This window comes from Ciconia boyciana, chromosome 12 (genome assembly GCF_034638445.1).
Source record: "Ciconia boyciana chromosome 12, ASM3463844v1, whole genome shotgun sequence".
Classification (NCBI taxonomy): domain Eukaryota; kingdom Metazoa; phylum Chordata; class Aves; order Ciconiiformes; family Ciconiidae; genus Ciconia; species Ciconia boyciana.
Window position 1 is genome coordinate 22,988,955 of NC_132945.1, and position 22,966 is coordinate 23,011,920.

The 22,966-nt window shown below is 54.7% G+C and overlaps 3 protein-coding genes across 9 annotated transcripts in view; all 3 read right to left on the minus strand.

Annotated features, from left to right (window-relative positions):
- Nucleotides 1-980: 980 nt before the first annotated feature.
- On the minus strand, nt 981-11,287 carry AMER1 (APC membrane recruitment protein 1). Of its 2 annotated transcripts, none has more exons than XM_072876865.1 (2): nt 11,155-11,287; nt 981-9,306 (listed from the first exon to the last, which is right to left on the minus strand). In XM_072876865.1, exon 2 carries the CDS (start codon nt 9,234-9,236, stop codon nt 5,874-5,876), a length of 3,363 nt encoding a protein of 1,120 aa, XP_072732966.1. In that variant the 5' UTR covers nt 9,237-9,306; nt 11,155-11,287; the 3' UTR covers nt 981-5,873. The 2 variants fall into 2 exon arrangements, with proteins under 2 accessions (XP_072732966.1, XP_072732967.1); XM_072876866.1 differs by lacking the exon at nt 11,155-11,287 and adding an exon at nt 10,347-10,816.
- Nucleotides 11,288-14,546: 3,259 nt separating this feature from the next.
- ASB12 (ankyrin repeat and SOCS box containing 12) lies at nt 14,547-19,052 on the minus strand. The gene is made up of 4 exons (XM_072876551.1): nt 18,632-19,052; nt 18,411-18,494; nt 15,832-16,677; nt 14,547-14,820 (listed from the first exon to the last, which is right to left on the minus strand). The coding sequence occupies exons 3-4, from the start codon at nt 16,640-16,642 to the stop codon at nt 14,687-14,689; spliced, it is 945 nt and encodes a 314-aa protein (XP_072732652.1). The 5' UTR covers nt 16,643-16,677; nt 18,411-18,494; nt 18,632-19,052; the 3' UTR covers nt 14,547-14,686.
- A 139-nt stretch (nt 19,053-19,191) lies between these two features.
- Nucleotides 19,192-22,966, minus strand: part of LOC140658318 (phosphatidylinositol-3,5-bisphosphate 3-phosphatase MTMR8) — a 34,551-nt gene continuing 30,776 nt past the window's right edge. For 4 of the 6 annotated variants that reach the window (XR_012044692.1, XR_012044691.1, XR_012044690.1 and 1 more), the window contains 2 exons: nt 22,218-22,442; nt 19,192-21,375 (listed from right to left, as the gene is read on the minus strand). The gene's annotated coding sequence lies outside the window, so the exon portion shown is untranslated. The remainder of the gene's footprint in view (nt 21,376-22,217; nt 22,443-22,966) is intronic. The other 2 variants (XR_012044694.1, XR_012044693.1) reach the window with 1 other exon arrangement.

Here is a 22,966-nt window from a genome sequence, read left to right on the forward strand (position 1 = left end):
CCCTGCCCCATCCCTCACTCGGCCACGCGCTTCCTCGCCCCGGCTACACACTGCTGAGCACCTCCTCACCCAGAGACATGCGGGTAATTAAAACCGATCGGAGGGATAAGCTATTTGTCAGCTACGAGCTGGGGGAAGGTGCAGTTCTCAGCGGTGCCCACGAGCCCGAGCCTTTGCCCAAGGGTACTCCCAAAGCCCCGGGGGAGCGGGATACAGGGCTGCAGCGGAGACACGGCCCAGAGAAACTAATAGACCAGGAAACTAATGCTACTAAATAATAATGCTGATAAACTCCCTTAGAAATGCTTCCGGCACAATAAAACCCAAATTAAAACCATCCTGAAGGGGTTGAAGACCCCTTCTCTTCTGTACCAAGGAACCTACCGGTAAGGCCAGCCGGGTAGCACGGGGCAGACGAAGCCGTCACTGGTTTTCCTGCTGCCACGGATGCCACTGAAATTCCTCCGTTATAATAAATTTTGCTGAAAAGGAAGGAGCCCGGCGAGCCCCAGCCCGGCTCACCTGCGGCCCCCAGCACCTCGCGAGGACGGAGCCCACCGGCGACGCTTCGTTAACTCAGAGCCACGGGATCTCTGCTCCCCGTCACCCACGTCAGCCCTGGGCGCCGCTCGAGTCCAGCGACAGCGGAGGATGAGAAATGAAGAGGGAAAATTTGACTCTGGGGGCTGGCACCTTAAACGATGGATATTTTGCAGGGTTCATTTAACGGCACGGGGTTTGGCCGAGGAGCGTGTGTTACAGAGCAGCCCCGTGCTGTGCTCTCCAAAGCATCTCTTCTGTTGCCTTCTCCCATTGAAAAAGCCACTTCACTTGCAAATAATAAAGCGATAGGAGGGGAGGGAAAAGAAAAAGATTAAATCAAGCATAAAATAAGCGGGGGAAAAAAAACAAACCACAAGTGAAATCCAACGTTCTCTAAAAATCTGAAGTTTATTCATTAGAATTCAGTGAAAGGAACATTCATTTTAAAACACAATCAATACATTAAAAAGTTTAAAGGACTAGTAGCAATGAGACCAGAAGGAAAACAAAAAAAAAACCCAAAAATTCAGACAAGACGTTCACCCGGGAGGAGCCGCCTCCGCTCCCAGGGCACGGGCAGACCAGCACCGCAGCCGGACGGCTGACGGGAAGCACGGGGCGACCTGGGACAAGGGCTAGGTTTTATTTTCTTTAGAACCGAGAGGCTTTTCTAGATTTTAATTTATCACTTCACCCACGTGTAGCTTCTAGGATGACTCAATACTGGCGAGAAGAGCAGGTAGCGCCAGTTGGAGAGGAAGGAGCCACAAAATGAAGGGGCAGAGGGAATGTGAAATGCGGCACGGGTTCGAGTGCCCCAGGAATGTTGGCCGAGTGACCTGCCCATCCAGTCCTCGTGCCGGGAATGGGGGCAAACCCATTTAAGAAAAATAAAAAAAAGCACCATTAGGTGAGGAGCTACTTAATTAAAAGACATAAAAATCTATGCAGAACCAAATGTCTCAGCAGCAATTGCCGTCTCTGCCGATATTGGCGGGGGGGAAAGAAGGGGAAAAAATTTGCTTTTGGCTGTAATCTTGTAGCTTTTCAGCGTTTAATTTTCTTTTTGCACATCACTGTTTGACATTGTTCTTGTCTGCTCAATTAATCACCGTGGCCTTCCGCAGAGAAGTGATTTCAGCCCTTACACCCCGCGCAGGGCTGTAAACTCTGCAGGGGCATGCCTACAGAGTAAAGCAAACAAAGCAGCATATTCATTCACCTAAATAAAAAACAAAAGCAAGAAGAGCCACGTTAACTAGTGTTGGGTCCTAGCTTACCAGAAGCTCTCCTTGCATGGCTGATCCCAAAACTCAAGGCAGTGTTATTGCAGAAGATGCTTTACCGGTGCTGGCAATGCCGGCGGCACAGGGCTGGAGCTCCCCAGGCTCCAGGCTACACAGCAGGAGAGGAGGAGAAGGTGGAAAGCCCCGCTAATCCCACGCAGACCCCAGGATTATTTAAAGAGCAATCCTCAAACACGCAGCAGGCGATGCTGCCTGCGCAAGGGCGAAAGCCGAGCTCCCAGCCCGGCCAGGGAGCACCGAGGGGAGAGGAAATTTGTCACCGGTTTCAAGAGCATGGCCACGCACCAACCAACAGCATCTCCCGCCCGGGGACTGAAGAAAAGCCCCAGTTTAGGATAAAATAATTTAAGCACACAGAAGGGAAAGCCCCAACTGAAATCGGCGGTTTTCTAGTTTAAGAGACGGTCAACACCACTTTCAGGGAGAAATCACCGAAGTCCACAAATTCAGATTAAAAAACAAAGCTTAGAAAAAGAAATAACAGTTGACGAGTGTGACGAAGCAGTATTAAAACAAAGATGTCTCAGCGGTGTGTGCAAAGAGAGAGCGTGTGTTGGTAACGGACCGGCGGCTGGGGCCCAGAGCTGGCCCTGGATATAAAGCGGAGCAGCACGTTACAGGACACGAGGAGCGAGGTGGTTTCCTTGCATTGCACGGGCAGTGGCAGCAGCAGCAATAATTGCCTTTTCTCCATCGGAACGGTAAACCACACCACTTCAAAAGACAACGCGCACGAGTAAAAGAACAGTCCATAAAATTTCCCCATGAATATAAAATGCAAAACTATACAAAAATAGATAAAATTGACCATTTTCTTATGTGTATAAAAACAAACAAACAAACAAAAAAAACAAAAACCCCAGAGTCCCCAAAATGCAATACAGAATTACTTGGTAGACTGACCCGAACGTCAGTGGTTTAATCGCAAGTTAACAGCCATAATTCATCACTTTGAGGCAAGACCTTCCCTGGCAGGGACGTGTTCAGGCGAGTTCCTCAAGGGGAGTTTTTCCTTAATATCTTGGCAAGACAATCTGCTATTCCTGACTTTTATGACTTATTTCTGGTTCGGAAGCCCTTTTTCATAAAAAGACGTAATTACCGCTCTCAAATTTGAGTTCCTCGGGTAAGGCAGTATTTGACTAACGGCTTGATCCAGATCAAGACCAGATCTGTTCCTATTTATCCCGGGGCAGCTGGGTATTTTAGGAAGAGCAGTACATTAGGCAGTGAAATCCAATCTCTCTACGGCAGTGATAATTTACAGGCTGGGTTAGCACGCTGAAAATTCTTATTTCTTTGGGTTAATGGGGCAGAATACGCCAATAATCCAGCAAATTAGCTCCAAAAACGCTTTTAGAAAACTCATTTTGAATCAATAGATATTTGCTTCATTTAGTTCACATCAAATTAAGAGGAGAAACCTTTGGTATAAAGTCAGATTATCAAGTCTTGGCTGTATTGCTTTCACACATTCGAGTCGAGAAGCTGTTTTCACTAAGCCTTTCCATTACGTACCTACAATCAACAGAATTATTCCTGGAGACATGCATTTGCAACTGAACATTCATTTTAGCACTGAGACACTTTCATACCTCACCAAGACTTTGGCAAAGGCTGCACCATGTCTAAACAAAACACTACGCCAAACCCCCTTAACCCGCGAGATGCCTTTGGTGACAGGCTCAAATAAAATAGTAATTAAAAAGCCAGTAATGGGGCTGCTGCTCCGGCCAAGCAAAACGTGAAGGCCTGTCTGCGTGACAACGTCTCTGCTGTCGCCAGCGGTTTTCGCTTGTGGTTTTTAATTTGTGAGCGGCGGTGAGATGTGCGGTGCCGAGACCTGACCCCGGCCCTACTCCGAGCGAAAGGGGAGCCCGTTCCAATTAGGTAATATTCGTTAGCAGAGGCTCCCGTGCTGCGCTAACGAGGGGAGACTGCACCCACAGCCTCGGAGGCGAGGGGACCCTGCGCTGGCCGGACGCGTTCTCCTCTCCAGGTGGGGGATGCGGAGCGGGAGCGGCATCAAGAGCCGGGTTTGTCCCACGAAATCCTCTCCGGCTGCACGGAGGGTTGGGAGGGAAAAAACGTGGCCCGGCGGGTTCCTGCGGTACCTCCCGGCAGCAGTACTGGTGGGAAAATACTGGAAAATCAAGGTTTAAGCCCATGGGTCCACAGATGGGTCTACTCTAACCTCAGCAGTCTGCTCAGGAAAGAAAAACAACACCTAAATAAGTCAAAGCACGGGCAAGCAAAGCCTGGCTTGGCCTTTCCCTGCTCCTTCACAGACACACAAGGCCAGGGCAGTAAGGAGTCTCTTCTCAAAAAGAAATATCGGGACCTCATTTTGCTTGGGCGGAAAAAAAAAAAAAACCAACAAACCCAAACCAGCTCCTTGTGCCTGTAAATACAGCGATGCGGGGAGCTGCTGACGTTTCCAACCGAAGCCACATCCATACGGGGCTGCGGGTCGAGGGAGCAGCAGGAGATTTACTCGCCGCGGGCAGGGGTCGGCAGGAGAAGCGGCTTAGGCTGGGCAGAGCCAGCGCTCGCCCCGCACTGTGCCGGAGATGGGAGAAAACTCTGGATCTTCTCACTTCGTGATTATTTTTTTTTCAATGCCACAAACTCTGCTGCAAAGAAAAGCAGAAAAGGGGCAACTCGGGGAGGGGTGGAAACAAAAATCATCATCGGTAACTGAATTAAAGTCAGAATACAGAGCTTGGACAGAAGGAGGAAGAAGCTTTGTAAGTCACAGACAGGGAGGTTCGGTTTAGAGACAAGCGTGTTTGAGATCACGGAGGACATGAGAGATGCCTCGAGGACCAACGGCCTGAAACAGAAATTTCCAGGAGCTCGTACAACCTCCTCAGACAAAGTCTGTCTCCTTAGCTCGTGTCCCTCCTCCACGCTCCTTCAAAGAGGAAAAAGAAATCCCAAACCTGCAGCAACCTCCAGCTTTTTTGTTCCCTCCAGTTAGGAGGAAGAAGTTGTGAAGCCTAATTTAGGCTGCGTTACATCCTGTATTCCAATTAACAGAATACTTTCCTCGTATGAGTTTATGCAAAGAAAACAACTGTAAAACAATTAAAAAAAAAAACAAACAACAACCCACAAAACTTCCTTTTGAAGAAAGTAACAGCGTCTGCAACTTCGCAGCTACAGGCACGACGCACATTTAGCTTATTTCAAAGACCTTGTCCGTGTGCCCGTGGCCCGGGAGAGACGAGGAGCGTGGGACAAAGCACGGGAAAGGTTTCAACCGGGAATTACGCACCGTGAAGACAGACCACGACAAAGAAGGGACCGACACTTTGTTCTTAAAAGGGACACTATCGACAGCACATCTCTCCGAGCATGGTATCTTTGAGCAAATTAAAACTAGACCTGGAAAACGTTATCGGCACGCACACAAAAGCTCCTGCTTTCCTTTGGGGCAAGGGAAAAAAAAACAATAAATAAAAACGTTACTGCAAAGTTCCCCTTTCAGCTGACTCGCCTCCCGTCCTCGCTCTGGAAATAACCGGCATCCTTCCTCCCAGCCTCCCCAAATCAAGACCGAGATGGAAGACATTCAAAGTGAGTCTGAACCAAAACATTTCACCGAGAAGAGGAAGAAAAAACCCAATTTCTCTCAAAAGTTTCCCTAAGGCTTGCTCCCCCAGCTCCAATCCTGCAGAAAAAACCCAAACCTGCCGCACCAGCAACGGGTCCGTCCCCAGCTTTTATTCTAGCAGCAACGTGAGCGCGCGCCGGGGGCTGCTACTGCACTTGGCGTTCGAGAGCGTGGCGGCTCGCGCTGGAAAACAAGAAAGTGCCTCAGCGTTAACGTACGAATCCCGGAGGCGGCTCCGAACCCCGCCAGAGCATCCGCGGCGGCGAGACCACGTAACCACGGCCGCAGGAGAGGAGCTCATCCTTATCAGCCCAGGTCGAAAGTCAAGTCACTCACAAATCGCTCGCTAATGTTTATTTTCTCCCTCCCTGCGCTTTGCAACCCTTTTCACACCCTCCCCGGAGCAGTTATTCAGCTTCGGTGACCTTCACCGCGGTGCTCCAGCAGCCGGCAGGCAGCGCGTGGCCAGGGGCGGCTCTGCCCTTCAGGGGCTCTCCGCAGCGCTCCGGGCTTTTTAGGGTGTCGGAGCTGCCATTGGGATGCTGAGGCATGCCCTGGGCGATGCCGACGGGTTTGCACTTGGCGCGTTTCTCCGGGGAGCAAGCGAAACTAAAGCTCGGGGGCAGCTCGGGCTCTGTTTCTCCCAAGGGTAACAAGCGGGTCAGCTTTTTGGCGGCGACTTCTCCGTGGTACCTGTAGGAACCGGCCGCCTCCTGGGACCGCCTGGCGTCGGTCTGCAGAGGTAAATTGGAGGGCCTGAGCGGGTGCCTGTTCAGCTCCGGCTCTGGGGCCCGCCTGTCCGGAGTCTCTCCAGCGACGCTCTGGGAGAGAGACAAGAAAGGGGACGCGGTGCCCGGCTGCTCCGACGGCTCCCAAGCGCTCTCCATCGCGGCGGCCGGAGCGAAAGCCCAGTGCTTCATCCCCCCGGCAGCCACGCGGGTGTCGTGCTGGAGGTGCTGCAAGCCAAGCCAGCTCAACCCGCCATCAGGAGCCACCAGCTCACCCTCCTCCTTGCTCCTGCTCCTCCTCGCTCCGCCCGAGTCCTTTTTGCCACCCTCCCACTTTGACCAGAGCCGGCACGGCTGAGGGCCGCTCTTGGCAACCTGCGAGTCGGCAAGCTCAAACTCCAGGCTCTCGGTGTCAAGTGACCGGCTCCTCCGGTTGACGGAGAGCGGTGCTGGCATGGAGGGGCTCAGCCCGTGGAGGCGCAGATGGCGGGGCAGGCTGGCAACACCCCAGTTGCAGCTCTGGAAGGAGCCCGGGGGGTACCCCGGGGACATTCTCTCGTCACATTCAGCCAACGACTCTTTCCGTCCATAGCCGTCGTCAAAGGCCTCGGCAATGTCCTCGCCAGCGTTCATCTCGGGATGTTGCTCGCACTCCCCTTCTCCTTCCTGCTCCACATCGACAACATCAAAGGTGACCATGGTGGGGAGGGCAGGGAGGTTCTGGGTGAAGGAAGAGCCAGAGGCGGAGCTCCCCAGGCTTTCGGAGAGGCTGGAGAAGAGGGTCCCGCTGCTGGCGAACTCCACCAGCGCTTGCGAGAAGCTCACAGCATGCTCGGGCTCGCTTTCGCTGCCCAGCTGGGGCTTGCCGGGGGTGGTCTCCGCTCCGCCACCACGCTCGTGCTCTGGGAGTCTGTAGCCGGGGAACATCCCTGCTTTGGCCGGAGCTACGCCGCCGTGGATGGAGCCCCCAAACAACCCACAATCCGGGTCCGAATCAAACCCCAGGTTGTTCTTTGTGAGCTGAATAAGGCAACTTCCTTGGGCTTTTTGGCTGTTGTAACAGTTTTCTGGACACAGAGTCCCTGGAAAATCCCTCCACTCTGGATTTTCAGCTCTAGCCACCGAAACCCCACTATTCACACCCCTGTTTGGGGCGTGCGAGGCCACCTGCTCACTCCCAAGGCCACTCTGATTCTTGCCGATCGAGCTGGCTGCTCTAGTTTTACATTCAACGCACTGCTTTTCCCGGGGACACTTCTCCTTGCTGGGAACATCAAGTCGTTTCAAGACCGGGTCCCTCTGCAGCTCCCAGTACAGCAGCTCCTTCTGAATGGCCGCTAGCCGCTCTTCTTCCGTTTCCATCACCCCTCTTTTCTGATCCATCATCTGGTTCAGGCTCTTCTCAGCAGGGGGGCAGATGTCCAAGAAGTAGCTGAAGATCCCCGGGCGTGAGACTTTGCTCTCGAACAGGGATTCCTCCCCGTGAGAGGGACTCATCAGCGCGTCATCAGGCTCATAAAACTCATAAAGTGCATCACCGCTGTAACTGTCTCTGGGAAGACGGTCCTTCTTGATCTCACCGAGCCCATCTCCAGCTTCGTCCTCCGGCCCCGGCGTGGTGGAGTCGTAATAACCCTCGTCGCTATTGGGGGCGGACTCTTGCTGGTCACTCTGTGGCGTCAGGAGGTCAACGCCGTCCATCGGGTCCCCCATGTAGGGGTGGGCTTCCACCTCGTGAGAGGCATGGGTCTCCAAACTGCTACTTGACACCTGGGCTCCGTAGCTCCTGTCCCCTGCCGTGTTGCTGTTCCATATCTGGTGGAGGTACTCCTCCGCTTCCTCAGGTATGGCCATCTCCTCCCCACCGCCCTGGTACGTGACCAGGCAGGAGCTCCGTTTAGCGGCATCTCTGCTGCGCTCCACAGAGATGGTGCTCTCAGCAATGTCGGGCTCAGCAATGTCGTCTCCGCACCCTGTCAGGGAATCGAAGCTCTTCAAGGATGTGGCGTCTCCTAAGATGAGGCTTAGCAGGTCCCCAGAGTGTAGGCAGGGAGGGTCGTTGTCCATGAAGTCCGGATGAAAGGCCAGCAGGAGATTGCCATAGTCGAACTCTGCGCAGTCAACGGTGTCAGCCTCTGCTTTCGCATCCACAACGTCCCTCTTCCCCGGCATCACCACCGCGTCGCCCTCAGAGCTGCCTTCATCAGCCGCGAGACAGCCGGGCTCGGCAGCCTCACCACAGTTGGCAGCCGTGCCTACCGAGCGGTCATCCTCCGAGCTCCCCGGGCAGGCCGCGGCAAGAGGGACAGGTCCCAGTGGCCTTCCCTCCACGGGCCCGCGGCTCTCCACTCCCACACCAGGAGCTTTGCCGGCCTCCTCCGAATCCCCGGTCCACTCGGGGAGCTCTGCTTTCTCACACTCGGCAACCTTGCTCTTCCGGTGACGCCGGATGCTGTTAAAAAACCCTTTCAGGCCTTTTTTGGGTCTGGGAAAGGAGGACTTATCTCCGTTGGGCTTTTTCTCACTGCCCTCGATACTCCCGGGTGGAGAGCTGTCCTGCTGGCCGAAATCAAACTTGGCGCTGGTGTCTATGGCCAGGTGAGCGCTTTGGGAACTCGGCAAAGGGCAAGGATGCGAGTCCCTGCTCCCCTCCGAAGGGCTTTCCAGCTGCGCCCCGCCGCCCTTGTCGTATGCAGCACCGCTGAGCCCGTCGTGGGTCTTACATTTACTGAGGCCCTTTTTAGAGGCTACTTTCCCCTGGCCTTTGCTTCTGCCTCCAAAGAAACTGGGCAGCGTACAGATGCTCCTCTTCCCTCCGAACAGTTTGAAAGCCGTTTTCTTCAGCTTGCCGGGGGGCGGCTGAGGCTGCTGCGGCTCCGCAGCCGCAACGGAGGCATTGCCCCACTCGGGCAGCGGGTCCCCGTTCTCCTCCCGCTGCTGGTCGCTTCCCTCCCGCTGCCCGCAGACCACCGACTGTGACCTGGCCCGGGCAGGCTCCTCCGTGCAGCCCGTTTCCATGGCAGCTGGTCGGTTCGGGTGCATCTAGCTGGAAACGATGACTTTGGTAGCCGAGTCCTCTTCTGGGCGCAGAGATCGAAGCATCACAGCTGATCTAAAGCAAAGAGAAAGGGGAGAGAGGTGAGGAGACGGCAGCGGACGGTGCAAAGCCAGAGGCATAGGTGTCACAAGGCGAAGAGCCTCGTCACCAGCTGGAACTGGAGCTGCAAAAGCCTCTGAGAGCCGCTTGGCTCCCTCCACTCCTTAAAGCCGGGCACGAAAACGTCGCGATGCTTAAATTTACCAGTTTGCAAGTGCGGGAAAACCACGTCTCCATTCAGCAGCATCCCCGCTGAGCGGGGACAGGCAGGTCCGACCCCTGAGCCACCTCACTCCAACCCCTTTGGATTCCCGGCCTTTTTGCCACCGGGGCGATCAGGTTCGGTTACCAGCCGCCTTTGGGCGGGGAAACACCGGCTGCTGGGGGTGGATTGGGACTGACACCTGCCAAACCCCCCTTCCAGCTCCCCCAGACCTAACGCCAAGCTACAGGGAACGTTTTGACGGAGAGCCAAACCAGGACGCAGCCCTCACACTAAGCACGTGTCCAGGAAGAAAGCTGTTTACTATAGGTTTGGGGGTTTTTTTTAGGAGATTTCAGTTGTTTTTAAAATCATCTGTCCAGCGAGAAAGAATTGCATTAAAAACATCCACTATGATGCACCCTGATCAGATTATCTCAGAAGCAGAGAGGCAGGTTTTAAATTTGATCCTGGATTGATATCGGTAACAGGAAAACTAAAACAATAACGTTTCTTTTGCAGAGGGGAGGTTAGAGAAAGTAAATGCAATAACAATCCTAACTGCTGCTGAGCTGTAACGCCCGAGGCTTTGCCCTTACTGGTGTGAGGCTGGTGAAGCCTTCCGTAGCGTTTAGCCAGATATCTCGAATTAAAAATACACCCAAACAACGGTCTCTAGCTCCTGCAACCCGACAGCAACCCTGCAATTGAAGATTTACTTTTTTTCCCTCAACTCTGGGGAATATTGCAGCGGCGCCTTGCCTCTGTAACATACAAAATGATAGCCCCTGGCCTTCGCCCGCCCCACTCAGGTCAGCGGCCGGGGGGGCAAATCCTCCTTCCCAGCAACAACCTGGGCTTTTCCAGCTCTGCCCAAGAGCCCTCCTGGAGTCCTGGATGCCTCCGAAGCCTCCCTGGAGCAGCGCTGGGCTGGCTCCGGGGCCTCTCTGCAGAGATCCGGTTAGGTGAGGCCTGAAAGAAAATCCCACGCGTGCAGCTGTCCAGGCAGGCGGCTTCAAAAGCCGAGGGGGGGGGAGATGAAACAGGAGCGAGGCTTGAAAAAGGCAACGTGAAAAATGACTTCGCTCTGGCTCCACGTCAGCACCGGCACCGACAGACACTGCTGCGGCCGCAGGGCTGTCCGCAGACGCCCGAGGAATAAACCCACGCAGGGCAAACGCCCGTGAACCCACAAAGCCTGGGAACGGGGCTTTTCCAAACGCGACCGCCCCGCCGCCGCGGGCAGCCCCGCACCTCGGCTCAGCCGCCCGGGCTGGGCCGCCTCGGGGCACCGGGGCGGCTCCGTTCCCGGCCCCAGAGGAGAGCGGAGCCGGCGGCCCCGGCGGGGTCCCCGCCGCTCGGTCCCGCCGAGCCCCGCGGGCCCAGGCAGCGGGGATCCCCGCCCCGCCCCCCGCGGCGCCGGCCTTCGCCTCAGCCGGCCCCGCCAAACTTTTGGGAGCAGCCGGGGCCCGGCGCGGCCGGCCCGCCGCTGCGGAGGGCGCCGGCGGGGGCAGGGCCCGGCCCGCAGCCCGGCGCCCCGGGGAGGCGCGACCCAAGCGCCCGCCGCCGCGGCTGCCGGGGAAGGCGGCCCGGCGGGGCCGGGGCCCGCTCGCCGGCCGCAGGGAAGCCGCGCCCCGGCCCCGCTCCCCGGCCCCACTCACCGGCTGCGCGGGGCGGCGGCGGCCCGCGGGGGGGAGGGCGGCGGCGGGCGCTGCTGCGCGGCCCGGCCCGCCCGGGCCAGCCCAGGCCGCCGGCAAGTGGCCGCCGGGTCAGCGGGTCCGCCCGGCGCGGCGAGGAAGGGCGGGGCCTGGGTGACGGGGGGGGCGTGGCCGCGGCGGGGCCTGGGTGACGGAGGGGGCGCGGCCTCCGCGGCGGGGACGCGGCCGCTGCGACGTCAGGCGGGGGTGTGGCGCGGGGCGGGCGCGCGGCGGGGCCCCGCGGGTGTCCGTGACGGTGTGTGACGCCACGGGAGGAACTGGGGGGGCTGCCGTGACGTGTGCGGCCCCGCGTGACAGCGCGCGCGCACGTGCGCCCCGCGATAGTGAGCGCGGCGCCGGGACACTGCCACGGCGCGCGCTGCTGTCACGCCGCGTGGGCGGCACCGTCGCCGCGCGGGCGGCACCGTCGCCGCGCGTCAGCCACGCCCAGCTCCCGCCCGCCCAGCCCGGCGGCGGGGGCGGCTCCCCGTGCCGGGAGCCGGGAGCCCCGGTGCCAGGGAAAGCCCCGCCGGCGCCCACGGGCCCCACGCGGGTTGGTGGGTGGGGAGGGAGACGCCGGTCGCAGCAGGAGCGCTGCCCCGCCGGGTCACAGAACCGCAGGGGAGGGGACCCCCGGGGAGGGCCTGGCCCGACCCCCGCCCCACAGGGCCACCCGCAGCCGGTTGCCCAGGGCCACGCCCGGGCGGCTCTCGGGCATCTGCTGGGCCGGGGGCTCCACCGCCGCCCCGCAGGGCCGGCGCTGGTCACCCTCGGAGCACGGAGGCGTCTCCTGACCCTCGGAGGGAAACTCCTGTGGCTGAGGCTGTGCCCGTGGCCTCTGGGCCTGGCGCTGGGCACCGCTGGGAAGAGCTTGGCTCCATCCTCTTCCTCTGTCAGCTGGTGATAGGGGCTGATGAGATCTCCCTGAGCCGTCTCTTCTCCGGGCATCTGGCATCTGGCGAAGATGCAGGCATCTGGAGAAGATGGAGAGATGCTCCAGACCCTGCACCACCTCCACGGACATGTCTCCAGCATGTCCACCTCTCTCTTCTACGGAGGAGCCCAGAACTGGACCCAGCACTTCTCCTCGTCGAACTTCAAGAGGGGCATCGAGCCTGGGCTTCAGGGCCCGGCGTTAACGTGTGGTCCTGCACGTCCTGCCTTTGCTGCGCTGGTTGGTAGCACCTGAGGACGAACAGAGGCCAGTATATCACAGCGCGCTGGGCTTTTAACGGTCCGCCACGCGGATTAGAAATGTGCGTGCCAGGGCAAGAGCTGGGCTGGCCAGCGGCTCCCCGGCCACGTCTCGGGTCGGGTCCGCACTCCGATGGGTGAGCCGAGCCGGCAATTTTCGGGGGCTTAACAAAACGTGCGGCCGAGGAGCCGAGCGTCGCTCCTGGCCGCTCACACCAGGCAGAGGCTCCCGTGGCTGCTTGTAGGTAAAGCATCCCCGCGATGCAAATGGAGCCCCCATGAGCCAGAAATTCAAGGAAACACCTTAAAAATAAGGGGAAACGACAGAGGAGCAGCTGGCTGGAGCCACTTGTTTAAGGTCATTCCTCCCAAAATGAGATTTTTTTATCCCTTCCCGGGCAGGGTGCTCCCAGCCCCATCGCTACCACCCCCCCCCCCAAGCAGGGGGGCTCCAGGTCGGAGGGATTATTTTGGGGAGATGCGGGCACAAACCAGAGCACGAGCCAACCTCAGGCCCTTTGGAAGAAGACCTTGTGCTGCTCTGGCAGACTAGATACAGTCTGCATTTGTCATTGCTTTATAAAGCCCCCATAAAATTAAACTTCCCAGCGTGCTGGAGCATTTCAGATTGAAATCATCAAGTCTCTAGTACTGGTTTAGTGCCCCGACACAGGTAGACCAGCACTCCCCAGCAGAAGACAGCGACAGAATCACTGCCGTGGAGGTCAAAGGCATCCACCCTCCTGCTGCCCTGATTCCTCGTGCCTTTAATCCACCTCCCCCCAGAGAAGAGGCTGCTTCGGGTGGGCTAGAGCAGAGCCAGACCCATTACATCCACCAGCCCCATTTCCCAGCCACCGTGCCATCGTTCCCTGCAGCGTAATTCCCAACGCTTTGTCCAGGCTCATTCGAAGCCCTAATGCTCCCCTCAGGACATGCCCCACAGCCTAATTAATAGATGCTGATTAATAGATTCCACAACATTTGAAACAAGCCTATAAATAATGCAAAAACACGCCTGTGTTTTGCAAAGAGCCACCCTCGAAGCTCCCGAAGGCCATGCGCCTCTGCCCCGACGGCGCTTGCATTTGAGATGCAATTAGGGTTGGGTGGACTAAAGCGTAGGAGGCGTATTCTGCTGCATCCCAAAAGCGGTCCAGAGCGTCACCGGCAGGCGTGCGCTGAGCTGCCGAGGAGCAGCGTGGTTTATCCATCAGCTCCTGGCTGTGGGAAGAGCCAGCGAAGCTCCTCCAGCCGCCACCGGTGGTTGTCCCCGTCGCTGGTCACGAGAGCTGGAGAGACCCACCAAAGGCAGGAGCGATGGCGGGCGGCAGCACCGCCGAGATGCCCCGCTCCAGGCTCAGCCTGAAATTCCCCGGCTGCAGCGTTTCCCTGCATCCCTTCCAAACGATGCCGGCTGGGCTGCCAGGCTCTTCCGGTTAAAGGATATTTCACCAAACGGATCATGATAGTTTAATAAGAATAGTAGCAACATTCTTAATTAATTAAAAAAAACCCAACAAACCTGCCCCATCACAAAAGATCCCTTGGCCATAACATGAACCACCTGGGAGGCGAGTAAGGTGACGTTTAGAGACAGAGCTGGGGTGAGGAGACGAGAGTCGGGGAGTCTGGAAGCTCTGGCCCTGGATACTCACCCCAGCCCCTGCCTGTGCTGCTGCCTGGGAGCGCTGGGCTTTGCACCGACACGGCCGCGGGGTCAGGAGCACCCCAGGCACGGTGATGGGCTGGGCGCGCACGGCCAGGTCCAGCCTCCCTTCTGCCCTCGACGGGCTGCCGAAGGGAGGAGGCACTTCAAAACCTCTCTGGGAAAGGGGGTTTAGAGGCAGCTGAGACCACACTGCGGGGGAAACCCGCAGGCACGAAGCCTGGTCGTGCCTCCCTCCTTCCCGCTCTTCCCCAGGAGGGGAGCAGGTAAAAGCAGCCTTTGCTCCTCTCCCTCTGCCCTCCATGCCTTTTCCCAGCCCCTTCTCCAACCAGTATCAATTAAATGTGTAAAATCCTTCAGTAAAGAGGGTTTAAATCCAAACCCAGCTAAATCTGATCCTGCTCTACCATCACCCTGATGCAGAGCTGGAGCTGAGGTCTCCTCTGTTTTCTGCCCCCCTTCCCTGACCATCTTTTTGCAAAGGCACCGCTTTTTGGAGACACCTCGTAAGCAAAAATTTACTTTGCGACCACAAATTCACGGCGGTTTCACACTGCGCAGATGTCAGAGGGGCTTTTAATTGGGGTGCTCGACACGTATTCGGGGCGGGTATCTCCGGTGGTGGGCTGCGCGTCAGGGCTGGTGTCGGAGGTAGTTGGCCAGGACCGTGGGGATCGCCAGCTCGCCGAGGGTGTGCGGGCGGCCAGCCTGCTTCAGGAGGCGTCTCATCGCCAGCCTGGACTGAGACATCAAGGACTTGGGATGAGCTGCGTAAGGAGAGGGAGGAAAAAATGAGATGGTCACCTTCAAGACACACAACCCTGCCCCCCTCTGACCCGGGCCTTATCCAAAAAAAGGGACGTTGATGGACCAAAACTAAATGTCTTTGCTAGGGCTGGTTACGCCACGTATTCTGCCACAAGCTTTGCAGCATGCGTTTCACGGGAGCTGGGCATACAGAGATGAAATCTTCCACCGTCATATGGAGATAAGTGCAGTTTTCCGGGACATAGGCAGTACAGGAGAGCCCAAGTTGAGCAGCAGAAAGGAGAGCAATGGTGAAAAGCAGCCTTTAACGCAAGAGATTTATATTAACTGGAAAAAACAGGCTGTGGAAATCCCTGCATGCTCCAGGCCAGCACCGACCGCAGCAAGGACCCTCATTGAAAGCAGCTTCTTTAGTGAACATCTAGAAATATTCATGAAAAGCAGACGCTGCGTTGAGTCCAAGAGGGAAGGTAACCACGTAAATGTATGTGGTGGCTGCACCGAGTCACGCCCCAGACCCAAAACAAGGTAGCCTGCCTCCAGCCGCAGCCAGCAGTGGAAATTAGGGCTATTTGGTGGATATGTATTAGAAACAAGCCCTCCCGTGACACTCTCCCATCAAATCCCAGCAATTTGTTTTCAGAGTTTCCTGCGGTAGCATGTGTATCCAAGCCATCAGATTTAATCAGCGGTGGTGGATTAACCTTGTGATGTCCTTCTCTTGCTGTGTTCAGCATTGGAGACTTGGGGTTTTTGGCCTAAACACAGCAATCATTGGGGGAGAGGAAGGAATAAGAGTTCAGAGTAAAACAGTGACAATACTCAAGAGTTTAAGACTAGAGAGACCCATGCACTTAAGTGATGCTGCAAAGGGAGTCGAAGCGCGTAGGAAAGCCTGGGTAAGGCTATTGGGAAGCAGAGGTAAAGGGAAGGGGAATCTGAAGCAACTTGCACCCAAACGAGCAAAATTAGCGCTCGTTGCCAGCCTTGGGGCCATGCACGCAGATTACCTCTCGCCTGCAGGAGCAGCTCCAGGCCCTCGCTGCGGGGTGCCGTCTCGTCTACCGTGACGTTGGGCAAGTACACGTTGGCTCCAAAGTCAATGAGCAGCTCGATGAACTCACTCCTGCAGCCGTGCCTCAGGCAGGTTTCCAGCAGAGTCTTGGGCTCCTTGATCTGGGCAATCACCCTCTCCTCCGTGCAGTTATAGTTGGGATCGGCACCGTAAAGCAACAGCATCTTAAAGCACTCCAGATGCCCGTACACGGCGGCGAGGTAGAGGGGACCGGAACAAGCCACCGAGTTGGCAGCCCACTCGGGCAGCCTCGCTTGAACATTGGTTTCCGCACCGTGGTCCAGGAGCTGCTGCAGGATGTCCACATCCCCATCCCTTGCAGCGATGAGCAGCGGTGAGCAGTTGTTGTAGATGCTGCCGACGGGGCTGGCCCCCGCGTCCAGGAGGACCTTCACGCATTCCCGGTGGCCGTTGCTGACTGCCGTGAAGAGCGGGGTTTGAGCCTTCACGTCCAGGCTGTCCACCTCTGCCCCATGGGCCAAGAGGACCTTCATGCTCCTGACACGGCCCCATGTGGCGGCCAGGCGCAGTGGGGTGCTGGGTACCCCCCAGCCGCTCCTGCGGTTGATGAACCTCTTGTACCTGTCTTGGGACAAGAGGTTATCTAGGGTTTGATAATTGTCCTCGGATACCGCTTGGTTCAGCACCTTGCTTTCTCCATTGTCTTCTTCATCTTCTCTGGGCTGGAGCATGGAGAACATTTTAGTGATATCCATTAGACTCATTTTTTTTGGTCTGTCTCTCATGTACCGCTTTCATCGTAAATGGTAAAGCCAGAGATCTACAGGACAGCAGAAACACCACCACCACCGCAGAGTTAGAACCAGCCCCAACACCAACACCATCTTTTTATTATTTTTTTCTTTTTTATACACAATTTAAGGAAGATTCTCAAACAAAAAATACAAATAACATTGGGTGATGATGCTGCTGACACGCTTATGGCCCTGCCACCACGGGTGAGGAAATCCACGCTGGTGAAAGGCTAAGGCAAAGACGGAGAGCGTTGCTGTAGCACATACATGGGCCACCTCCCCTTAAAACGCTGCGATCAAGAACGCGCCGAGATAATTGACTCTGGTGTTGGAGTTCAAACGCTGCATGGGGGAGCTCACAGGCTTTTACTTTATTTTTTTAAATTATTGAATGCTGTACTGCTAGCCCCTGAGGCGATAAAGGCTGTGAGTCTACTCATGGGCTTCTCGCACCTTGAGCTCAGGAAGGCTCTTGGGTGGCCACAGGCTCTCGCAAGGACTCTGCACCCCACTGGTGGATGAAGCCACCCATTTGCCCAAAACCCTCAGAAGTCACCCCAGCCAGCTGTTCTCTGTGGGAGCTGCTAAGCGAAGAGCACATTGGAAAAGAGCAGGAATCAACTCTGCTTCGTACGGGCCAAGGCTCGTGTTGGAAGCCTCAGCAGCACCTGCACTTCCGAGTATTTTGGGACCCACACAAAACTCAGAGGGGTTTTAATTTAGGGGCTGGTAGCATTGTAAGGTTTTTACACTCTGCCACTTTTTAAAGGGATTTGATTTCAAACTAGGAGATGAAATGAACGTGAAGGGGGCTGGTTTGATTAAGGACTTTCAGCATCGCCCTTCCCAAAACGACATCAGCATTTCAATTCAGCAAACCCTCTCCTCTCTCCTGCCTACTCGAGCCCGAGGAGCGTGGCTGCAAGAAGGGTCTGGGATTTTTATAGGGGGGGGTATGGGGTGGTGGGAAGAAGGTGAGGGGGTGCTGAGCTGATCACACCGGAGCTGGGACTGAGCCCTGACAGGTTTGCCAGGCGCTTGGTGCAGGACCTGGCCTCGCCGTGGCCGAGCGGCAGCAGGGGAGAGGAATGCGATGCCCCGGCCGGCACCTGAGCAGCTGGGAAACGCCGTCCGCCGGGAAGGGCAGAGGAATTTCTGGCCACATCGCAGCCCCGTAGCATCTCGGATTTCCTCGGGGAGAGGCGGCAGCGGCAGAGCTCGGTCTCCCCAGGCGGCTCCTCTGATCCTCCCTTGGAGGAGGCAAGGAGCTGCACCGAGCAATTAGCCTCTTTCTGCAAACGAGCCTGACTGTAACGAGGCAGTCACGGGAGGCTCGTCCCACATCCGCCTGCGGTGGCAAGACGTGCAAGCTCGGAGGAATCCCCCGCGCAAGCCCACCTGCGCAGCTTCGCATCTTGGTTAAGTAGAGCAAGTTTGATGGCAGCGAGTGACGGCAAAAGCTCTGCTGCGCTTCCACCTGTTACACTAACCCAGGCAATTCATATAGAAATACGTGAAATTATAACATTACTGTTATTCATTAGACACGCTGATAACGAGCTCTGGAGCTTTGGAAGCCCCGTGCCTACGTGGCTAATGGGGTGGGGGGGTTTATTGCAAATTTGATTCAAAAAGAAGGCCCAGTTATATTCCCAAGGGAAATAATCTGGAAAAGTAAAAAAAAGCCAGCTGTAACATTTCCTGAACACACAAACAAGCATCCCCAAAGGGACGTTTCTTTGGCAGGGTAAGCACTCACGTGGGAAGCTCACAGATGTTCCTCAACCAGAAGAGCCCAAACCAGAGTTGCCACCTCTTGAGCTGAAGGAAGCTGTCCATGCATCTGCAGACGCCCCAAAAAAAAAGGGGTTATGACTGGAGCTAAAGGTGACAGAGAACACACTCACGCTTTTACAACTGGTTACCAAGTTACCTTCCATGGCCTGACGCTGCCTAGGCGTCATTATGCTGCTGCCTTACCTTTGGGAGGTAGGCGATGCTCACAGCCAGGGCGGGCGAGGCAGCGGTGGTCCCATGGTGAGTTCTCCCTCGGTTTAAACAGAAAAAAAACCAACAAAAAGGAGAGAAAGAGAGAGGATCTTGCTGTGTCGGCGATGGACCTCTGCTCTGTGCGACCGGAACGACGCAGGCTGTCAAGCTCACAGCTGAAATGCCACCGCGGGGAGAAGGGACAGGGCGCTGGGGCTAATTTTAGCCCCTCAGGGGTTTTATCTTACCACTTCCATTCTTGGAAAGTTCCCCCTGGGTAAATATAGAGAGGGGCAGCGAGGCGGGGGGAAGGCTGGGACAGGTGCTGGAGGCTGCTTGACCCATCCGAGCAGACACAAAGCGTTTGCTTCACCGATTCCTTGCAGAAATCACAGGGTGCCGGGCGGTTGGAGTCCCCTGCCAGGGCAGCGCGTTCCCTGCCACAGTACCGGCCTCTACGTTATCTTGGTTGCTGCCAGTCACCCAAATGGATTCCCTCTTAACCCCTCTCCCGACCGCCTTTTCCACTTGCAGAGCAATACAAATGACCATTCGCAACATCCAGAATTGTTTATTAAACACAAGAAGAACAAAAGGCACTGAAGACAGTCCCGATTTCTTGCCTGAGCTGCTCCTTAGGCTTCCCTCCCAGCTAAACCTGCCAGAACAAACCACTTCTTTGGCTTCATAAAATTAAGCAGCACATAGCAAGGCAGAAAACTTTACAGGGGCAAACAAAACAAGCGGGAAGCAGCGTTTGGGCTGTCTTATCAAAAGCTGTCAGCCGGTAAGTGTAATCGTATTTTATCCAGTTCCCTTTAAACCTTTTCCAAGGTTTAAAGGGTGGAGCAGGAATGGTCCAACAGTCTGAGGCAGTGTTATCAGCGGTACTAGATAACGAGAGGGGAACCAAATTATCCAGCAGAAAAATCTCCACTGCTGCAAGAAGTAAAATCAGGGGGCTCTGCAAAACCTTTGTGATGTCCCCGCAATCACCACCGCACGCACAGTTTGTAGTCGCGCTGTGAAAAGCATGGAGAGCAGGAAAATGTTCAATATTGATAGGTTTTAGCCTTTTGGCTTCCTCATAGTTTCACTCTCTCCAAATTCACTCAAAAATAGATTGTTACTTCAAAAAGATCAATTTCCCAAAGTCACCACTATAAATGGAATTATCGAGTAGGAGAAGGGTGGATAAACATCGGAGCAAGAGCGGGGAGTTCAGGGTTTATTAAGGGTCAAGGAGCTGCAACCACAACCGGGATGCTGCAGTCAGAAAAGCCAAGCCTGGCTAGAAGCCCCTTCAACAAAATGCAGAAATAAAAGCAGCAATTAAAAAGACAGTGTATTATAATGTGAAAAAAGGGGGATACAGACAACAAAATGAATACACATTAGAAAATATGAGATGTAGGGAACTGTAAGGGAACTTAGAGATGAAAGGAAAATCCTTGAATGGGAAATTTAATGATAAACTGCATATTCTTTTGTTGTTGCTGCTGCTGTTTAGTTGTTAACCAAGAAAAGAAATCTTAGAAACAAGACCAGCTCTTTGGTAATGGAGATTAAACCGAATACTAATGAAGCACTCGCTGATAAATCCACCCTCAACTGGAAGAACACAAACTGAAATACTCCTTGCTCTCCCTTAACAGCCAAAGAAACACGTTAAATGCATCCTGCACGGATATTTAAATCAGCAGATTCAGATAAGCCCCAAACGGGGGCCCAAGGAGAGGCGACTGATAAGCCTGACCCATTTCGGATAAGCTTCCCAGCGCTTCAAACCCCAGGGAAGGCTGAGGGGTCCGGAGAAGCCTTCACCTTCTGCCTGAGCACCAAGTGCGAGGGCTGGCCCCAAGCCGCTGGCTGACCCGACACGTGCTCCAGGCAAAGCAACTCCTTTATCAGCTCTCCATTAATTGGGGAAGAATTACAGGGCAGAAGTATATTTAATGCCAGTCAAGAAGGTTTTTTGGGAAGGTAAATCCGGTCCAATGAAGTTGCTTCCATTAAAGAGATTATAGTTATTAACGCAGCTGAAGAGAGGTAATGAGCTTTCTGATTTAACACTGCTAAGCATTCCGATTTAAAAGTTTAGTGCTAAACAGTACCAAATAAATCATTTTGCAGGGATTAAGGATTTACTAACAGTCCTCAAGGTCGGAAACGCACAGTTATTGTGTGGGGCTACTTCCGACTCCTGCCTTTGAACTGTAAGTCACTGCCAAGCCGCAGCAAAGCCTTTGAACTTGGGAGTTTCCCTCCGTGCCGATCAAAACATCTGCTCACGGCTTTCCGGCACTTCCACCTGCCTATTCTGCTGGCCACCTTCTCACCACCCAGCTTGGAGGTGGCTCCAGCAGCAACGTGATTCAGATATTAACCACGAGAGGGCACGAACACCTGCGGACCATCTACCGGTGCCTACACTGTACGCTCCCACACAGCAACAGCTCCCAGGGCCCCTTCTTAGGCACTTCACAATTTAATAGGTGCACTAACATACAAAATATGCAGTTAGAACTGAAGGAGGAACCCAGGAACTGTTTCTTCTCCTCCACGAGCTGTGATTTCTCGAGGAATTTCGGCAGTGTCGGAGCCCCAGAAGTTCAGCGGCGTTGCAAGATGGCTCCCTGCTTCCACCGCCTTCCAGGAGCCCCTTTCCATTTAGATCCGAGGATGCGCTGGAGCCAGCGGCCGTAAACCGATGCGAGAAGATGATCATTGGGGACCTGAAATACAGAACCCAAAGTCAGTACATGCCCGCTCTTCTTCACGTGAGTTATCTGCGCGACACGGCTCGTTCACATAAATCTGCCTGTTTGCCCCAGTATGCTCTTCTAAGTGTGCTCCAGGGCTGGCAACGCTTAGAAATTATTCCTGGAAGAAGCAGGGGGTCTTCTCTGCTTTTATTTTTTACAGTACTAAAATGTGCTGGTTTTCATTCCAAAGCTTTGAGGAGGAAGTAAAACTCTAATAATCAGCTCTGAGTCATGCCACCCCCAAAAGCATCTTTGTCCTGAGATCACAAACCATATATTCAGTAAGTGAAGGGTTTTTTGATTATTCAAAATATCAGGTAATAAGAGCAGGCATGGGAGAACTATCTGCTCTTAAAGGATTCTCCAACAGCAGGTAAGACTGCAACAATCGCCTTTCAGAAAGAGAATTTCTGATCCATGTGAACTGCCAGATTTACCCCAAACACTTTGTCAAGCCACGCACACAGTGGATCACTGCACAACAAAAGTCATTGCTTTCAAAACATTACTCATCATCCAAAAAAACCCCCAAAACCAAAAAAAACCCCCAAAACCCCAAACCCACCAAAAACCCCAGGAAAACGAAAGTATCAAGTTCTGAACTCCTGTATGAAGGGACATATGAGTAGGATAAAACACAAGAATCAGACCAGATTTCTTTAAAATGGCAAATGGACTCCCCGTACTCTTTATCCTCTCCCTGGTTTCCCCTTTGTCAGGTAAGATCTGTAAAAGTCTCTGTGCTGTCCCTTTACGTGCCTCACCAGGGAGGGGACTGCCCTTAGTTACTGTACAAAAACCAGAATACTTGCAGAATATTCAAATTTTGGAGAGTCAGGTCAGCCTCAGCCTTTGGTCCGTACGTCCGCCTGGCTCCCGGTGTGTTAGACTGCAAAGCCATCGGCCAAGAGCAGCGCATGCTAATTCTGCAGATCCATACATGGGGTTTTTGCGAGGGGGCTTATGTTTTTATTGATTCCCACTCACACTGGATTTCTTGCTTCTCTCCCACAGCTGAGCAGGCTCCAAGATCTGTTCTTTGTTGAGAGAAAGAGAGGAAAAAATCAGATTCAGTAAGTAGTGTTCACTTTTCCCGAAACCACTGCAACAGAGCGACGGGAAACAGGGCTCTGGTCTGACTTACAGAAGGGTTATTACTCTTAACTGGGGTTCATATCCCCCCCATCCCCTCCTCTCCGCCCAAGTGAAAGAAAATACAAATTACAGGAAAACACTTGAATTTAGAAGCTGATCACATGCCAGAGAAATTACAATTAACACACCTTCTGCCTATCATTAAAGAAACATTATTCAGGACAAAAGGTCACTTTAGTTAGGGATTTGAACTTCAGGGGATCTGCAGCAGCCCCGCACGCCGACTGATCTGCGCCAAGGTTCAAGAACATCTCCCCTCTCAGCAGGGAATGGCTATGGTGAAGGTTCAATCCTGTTCCTGCACCATACTGAGTGCAATGAGACTATCTCATGTCCTTGCCTGTGTAAACAGATTAAAAAATGCTCCTTCTGCTGCTAGTCTAGGCTGGCTTCCCCCCCCCCCCCC

Excerpts from the sequence above, each read along its gene's own strand:
- AMER1 (XM_072876865.1), bottom strand. The coding sequence starts at position 9,236 with ATGCACCCGAACCGACCAGCTGCCATGGAAACGGGCTGCACGGAGGAG.
- ASB12 (XM_072876551.1), bottom strand. The coding sequence starts at position 16,642 with ATGAGAGACAGACCAAAAAAAATGAGTCTAATGGATATCACTAAAATG. Across the intron at positions 14,821-15,831 it reads GCTGCTCCTGCAGGCGAGAG|CTCATCCCAAGTCCTTGATG; the intron begins GTAATCTGCGTG and ends CTCCTTACGCAG.